At 44.4% G+C, this 6,000-nt stretch overlaps 2 protein-coding genes across 7 annotated transcripts; one reads left to right on the top strand and one right to left on the bottom strand.

Moving 5' to 3' along the window:
• LOC118511654 (rabenosyn-5) lies at positions 1-2,422 on the top strand. 6 transcript variants are annotated; one of them, XM_036054998.1, is made up of 3 exons: positions 1-310; positions 438-582; positions 667-2,422. In XM_036054998.1, exon 3 carries the CDS (start codon positions 733-735, stop codon positions 2,332-2,334), a length of 1,602 nt encoding a protein of 533 aa, XP_035910891.1. In that variant the 5' UTR covers positions 1-310; positions 438-582; positions 667-732; the 3' UTR covers positions 2,335-2,422. The 6 variants fall into 6 exon arrangements, with proteins under 6 accessions (XP_035910891.1, XP_035910925.1, XP_035910934.1 ...); XM_036055032.1 differs by having other exon boundaries at positions 17-278; XM_036055041.1 differs by having other exon boundaries at positions 17-278; positions 435-582.
• An 80-nt stretch (positions 2,423-2,502) lies between these two features.
• Positions 2,503-4,148, bottom strand: LOC118512034 (acyl-CoA-binding protein homolog). Its single transcript, XM_036055831.1, has 2 exons — positions 3,549-4,148; positions 2,503-3,357 (listed from the first exon to the last, which is right to left on the bottom strand). Exons 1-2 carry the CDS (start codon positions 3,561-3,563, stop codon positions 3,103-3,105), a joined length of 270 nt encoding a protein of 89 aa, XP_035911724.1. The 5' UTR covers positions 3,564-4,148; the 3' UTR covers positions 2,503-3,102.
• Between the last annotated feature and the right edge of the window lie 1,852 nt (positions 4,149-6,000).

Below are 6,000 nucleotides of genomic sequence, written 5' to 3'. Positions count from 1 at the left end.
TGTGCGTGTGTGTGCTCTATCTGTCACATCGTTCCTTCGTTTATCTCTACGGCCCGTTTGTATGTTCCTTTACCACAAGGCAGTTTTTACGGGCCGCAAATCTGTTTTTGTTGGATCTTTTCCCCTTTTCCCTACTACACTTGCTGATTAACGCCTTCAATTACGCTGAAGATAGCCAACACATCTGCTGTTTCCTGTTCCAGCAACGACACACAACACTACACTTCAATCAGTTCTGCGGTCTCTGCACGGAATTTCGCCCTTCTCAATCAAACTGCGTGAGTAATCGAAGTTGAAAACCAGGACAACGGTGAGCGATAATTGATTTCTCCCTTGTTTCGGTGTGTAAGTCAAGTGGCTTTACACATCTCTACTGCTTTGTTATTGTTCTTTTTTCACTTTCGTAACATAAAACTAGTAAGTGTTTTCTTCAGCAGCAATTTGGAAAGCAGCGACGGCACGCAAAAACATTCCAATCTACGCCCCAAAAATACTACCTTCCAATGAGGTGAACGTCCAATTAAAAAGAAAAAAACACAAGCCGCAAAGCAATTAACGCCTCCTAGAGGCAACAACAATGAGGTTAGTGTTGTCCTAAACATGTGCAAACGGTCAAAATCCACGATGTAGATAAATTGGATCTTTTCCCCTTATCTCTCTTTCCAGTGCATAGCTACACATTTGTATCCTACCCTCCAGCTTGCTAACCATTTCCTACACTATCCTTGCATAATGGATAACCCGTTCGATATGCACGATAAAGAGTCAGCTTCCGGTGCCTTCCTTCTACCGACGGACGGTGAAATTCTCGAAGGGTTTCTCTGTCCCATCTGCAAACGGGATCTTCGCACACCGGAACGGTTGACGGTGCACGTAGAGCACGAACATTCGGAGGAGCAGGATCTGCTGAAATCGTTGAAGGAAATTTTTAGTATCGCCCGGCAGGGTATACTATCCAAAGGGAAGAAGAAACCATCGCAGCCGGGCGGAACCGATGGCAGCGAACCGTCCGCACCCAGACTCGGTTCGGAGTCGGGTGTGGCGATCGGTAGTGCCGGTACGGCTAACAATCCGCTACTGCAGCCCGGCTGTAACCAGACGATTGGTTGCAGCTGTGAGCATATGGCGTACTTCAAGGCGGTCCGTAGTCCCCGGTTGGAACGGTACGCGGCCGAAACGAACAAACTGATCATCCGGTTGGACAAGCTGCTGGACGGTCTGCCGACCGAGCCGGACCAGAAGAAGCGCCATGAGCAGAGCAAGGTGCCGTGGATCGACGGTAAACTGGTGAAGCTGTGCCCGACCTGTGCGAAGAGTTTCGGTATCACGCGCCGACAGCATCACTGTCGGGTGTGTGGTTCGGTGATGTGCGAAAGCTGTTCACGCTATCTGACGCTGGAAGAAGCGGGCCGGCTAGTGAACCCGACCGCCATTAGCCCGGCATCCGCTGTACCGCTACAGGCCCAATCGGATGCGCAACCAGTGAACGAAACGAGTCACTTTCGGGTGTGCGAACACTGCATGCGGCTGCTGCTGATCCGGATGGAAATGCAGGACTGGAAGCGCGAGCGTCCACTGGTGCGGCAGTATTATGAAACGCTGCGCCGGGAGCGTACCGACATTGAACCGCACATCGGCATGTATCGGCGCATTTTAGACAGTTTGTACGACGGTGACGTCATTTATCGACTGTCGGACGCATCGACGCTGCGGGAAAAGATTGGTCGGTCGGCGGAAAAGCTGGACAACGTGAGTAAAAGCTTGCAAACGCTTCGTTCGGCGGTCGGTAGCCGGGAGGATGCGCTCAAGAAAGCTATCCGGCTCGGGTGCATCTCGTACATCAAGGAGCAGATGCTGTCCATCCCACCGCTTCCGGTCGAGGAGGAGATAAAGAAGGTACAGCTGCGAAAGCGGCAAGAAACGGAACGTCGGCTAGAGCGGGAACGGCAGCTTGCGCTGGAAGCGTTCGAGCGGCTAGAGCTACAGTCGGGCGGTGGCAGCGTGGACAGCAGCTTGCATGACCGGCAGAATGGAAGTTCCTCCAGTTCCAGCACCGCCTCAACGGCGGAAATGACGAACGGGCGGTACGGTGCGGCCGTCTCGACGATGGACAACTGGACCGGTACACAAACCGGTCCAACGTCAAACGCTACGTCCGATCCGCTCATCGATCAGATTAACATCGTCAAGGGTTACATCCGGCAGGCACGGGCAGCACTCCGGTTCGAAGAGGTTGCTACACTGGAGCGTAATTTAAGCGAACTCACGCAAGAGTTCTACTACCGACAGCGGTCGGAACCAGTCGATACCAAACCGATACCGGAAGCGCAGTAAGGAAGTAGGAGCGCGGGTAACATTTGCTCGTGTGCTTGTTTATTTATTCCATTAATAAAACGAATATATTACTATTTGATCAAATTAAGACGGTGAGAAAATAGCCGTATTAGTGTTATCATCATCCGAAAAATATTTTTTCTCGTCGTTATGGGAATGAAAAAATCATTTTTATTTTTTGAGTTCAAGTACTTTATTCACTGTCACCATGTGTGTGCGTTTCTCTTTTAGAAAGAGTATTCAATTCATAATTCGTCTTTAGACATTTTGTAACAAAACAAGAGAAAAAAACATTGTTAATGAAAAAAACAAATTCCAACGAAATTAATTTATCATACTAGAGCGAAGTAGCATTGTAAAGATTCATGTTCCACACACCGTATGTAACGTAGAGATTATTCGAAATTTGCAATTCTAAATTAGCATTACTACCGCTCCCTAACTACGCACATTCGAACGCGTCCTGTGTGTGTTTTTAATAACACAAGCACACATCGGCTTTGAGCATATGAGTATGTGCCGTTCGTTCTTTTTTTTTTTGTCCGCTATCCCTACAAACTCCAGATCACTAAACGCCACCTAGGGCGTGTGTGAGAGCGAGTCGCATGTAAAAACTCATAATATGTCCGGAAGCCATGAAAACGATAGCGCAAAGCCATCTCTCCTTTTGATGGCCATTTTTGTTTTTGTACCATACTCTGCCGCCCGTTTTTGTCCAAAATCTTTACCTAATGGCTGTGTGTCCCTTTTGTTGGTGGATGGGGGTTCTTACTTTAGACCATGCTGCTGGATCAATTGTTGCACCTTCGCAACGTACGCCTGTTTGGCGTCATCCTGCGACATGCCCTTGCGGCCGTTCCAAGCTTCCCACTTGGACTTTCCCTTAAAGTCAAGGAAGCCCGGCTTCTCCGTATTACAGTCACCGACCGTAGATTGTTTGTACAGCCCGTAGATTTCCAGCAGATCGGCATCGGCGGGTGTTGCGACCAGGTTCTTCACATCCTCAACCGCTTTGTCGAAGTTCTGCGTACAGGACCAGAAGTAGAAAAGGAGAAGGAAAAAGTTATATATAATATAGCTTACTCTTTCTCTCCCATCTGGGGTGTCTGCTGGATAACAAGATTCCAGCAATTGTAGGATAACCTCGCTACGCCGGGGCCTGTGTAATTCGCTTTTCTATTGCAAAAACAAACAAAGCACAACCGTACACTTACCTCCTGTAGGGACATTTTGGAGTTTCCTATTGTTTATTTGCAACACACGATAGAAAGTGTCTGTTGTTTTACGCCGCTCGAAACCGCGTGCTTCCGTAGATAATACTGTCGAACGAATATTGCAAACCGGTTGCCCGCAAGACCTTGCTTGATGAACAGGTGCAAGCTTACGTAGGAAAATGGCGCATAACGTATTCTTTTTCCTTTGCGATAAAAAGAAGCGAGAGAGAAATATAGGGCGGACATTGACACACGTTGTCAATTTTGCCAAGCGTTTTTTGTTTTGAAACGCTTATTTCCTTTTGCGATACAACATATTTCATTCTCTTTTGGATACAAATGTAATACATCTAGGGCTGTATATTAGCTTGTAAAGCTTGTAATTTGAGCATCTGACATTCGTAAAATTATTAGAATAGAATGCATTCAGACCAATTTGAACGACCGTTGAAATAACGCTTTACACCATTTCTACATATGCCGAAATCATCGCGCAACGAATCACCGCGAAAGCTGTCTTATTATGCGAGAAATGACTTATTATGAGGTTTTTGGCCGCCAACTTTTGTGAACCTTTATAAGACACTGTGTACGTGTTCTTTTTTTTGGTTAAAGTCTGAATAGATGCCCCCCCCCACTCATGGGACTCACTTTTCGCTACTGAGTTACCTTAAATTTAGGTTAAAGTTAAGCAAAAGTGTTAAAAATTGTTGTAATAATGATTTATAATAATTATAAATAATAAAAAAATAAATAATTATAGTAAAAAGTCTGAAAAAAACGTAGCTGTAAAAATGAGTGCCCGTCCCAAGCGCCACAAATTGCTTAAAAGACTTCTGAACGGGGTCGTTTAGACTAAAGCTTGAGTCTTAACGGAATGTAAAACGATCACGTTTAGCAGGGGTTAAAAGACTGAGTCTTCAGGTTTGTGAAAAAGATAAGATGTTAAAAGCTCATCACAGAAGTAAAAAGCTACTCAACAATGTTTTCGCCGTTTTTTACGCTTTTGACACCCCTCGTTTGCTCCTCTTCTCTTCTATTCTCTTAACTTTGGACTTTTTTCAAGAAGTGTGTGGAAGGCGAAAGATATTTTTTGTTCTATGACTTTAATTGTGGATTTGTTCCAGAGACACCCGTTTGCTAACTCGAAGCGTTACAACTTGGTCTATGATGCCATGTGATACGTCCAATGACAGGAACGTACAAAATAGTGCGAAACAAAACGTTTGAGAGTGTTGAGATCTCTCTTCCCAAATAGCCAAATTATCTTAAGCATCCAATTTCAGCACGCTAAAGATCACTGATCTAATACGTCTTTTGCAGTAGATAAGCAGGGTCATAGTTCCTTGTACTCTTAACCGGGCCTTAAGCAGCTTTCGTACATCGAGCTTTTAAAGAAAGTTTTTATGTGCTATTAATTTTCATGCAAGGCATTTGTTTCGGGATTTCAAGATCATCTTCCGAACTTTTAAAGAAAGTTTTTATGTGCTATTTATTTTCATGCAAGGCATCTGTTTCGGGATTTCAAGATCATCTTCCGAATATCGATTATCTCGCAGTCGTCTTCGTTCTCAAATATTTCAGGCATGATTTAAGCATGCTTTATAAAACAATTTTCTCCACATTTTCCACACAACGTTTTTCTGAAGACGTATGGCAGATAGCAATGTCCTATTGACATAATCCTGTTAACAAACAACATGAAGGGCCATCTTTCACTCTTAAATGGGTATAAAGTTCCAAGAAGTACCGCATGCCTCTTAATAAGCCGCATAGTTCGGATGAACCCCTTGCATCGTTTGTTAATAAGCTTCATAGCTCCATCAAGTTCCACGGTCTTTTTAACTTGCCTCAAAGTTCGGCGGTGGTACGTTTTTTTGGTAAAAAACTCGAGAAGGCCCCCCCTGACAAAATTTGTTCGTCACTATATGTTTTACGCCTGTACGTAATGTACGTAATGTATGCAAATCGCAGTACACGTTGTGAAAGCTTCACCATGTGCTTTCAGTGTGGTCAAAAATAGTTGAATGAAGTCGAATGAAAAATTGCTTATTATTCGATTAAATCCCCCTTTCTCTATCCTGACCATTTATATTGGATTACAGGAGCTACGTAATAATTTTTGGTCACGCTGGGAGGGACCAATTAGGCTTACAACATACACTGTGTTCCCGGACTGTAACGGATCTTTGGTTCGATGGATACTTGTTACCGGGCATAGATATTCAAAAAAGGAGGAAAATAAGAATAATAACATTTCAAATCACTTCTAACAATTTATATTATCATGCTCTACTCGCTGTCCAGTAACAGTATTAGGGAACAATGCACAATGTTTATATGAAACGATTATGACCATACAATATCCCACTGTGCAATAAAAATGACAGACCACAGTGCTGCACACAAAAGATTCCAGGGGGGGGGGGGGGGGCCTTCTCGAGTCTTTTAC

This window comes from Anopheles stephensi, chromosome X (genome assembly GCF_013141755.1).
Source record: "Anopheles stephensi strain Indian chromosome X, UCI_ANSTEP_V1.0, whole genome shotgun sequence".
Classification (NCBI taxonomy): Eukaryota; Metazoa; Arthropoda; class Insecta; order Diptera; family Culicidae; genus Anopheles; species Anopheles stephensi.
The sequence above is the reverse complement of the archived record's forward strand: the minus strand, read 5'-3'. Positions and strand labels throughout refer to the sequence as shown.

Coding starts and splice junctions, on each gene's coding strand:
- LOC118511654 (XM_036054998.1), top strand. CDS start 733: ATGGATAACCCGTTCGATATGCACGATAAAGAGTCAGCTTCCGGTGCC.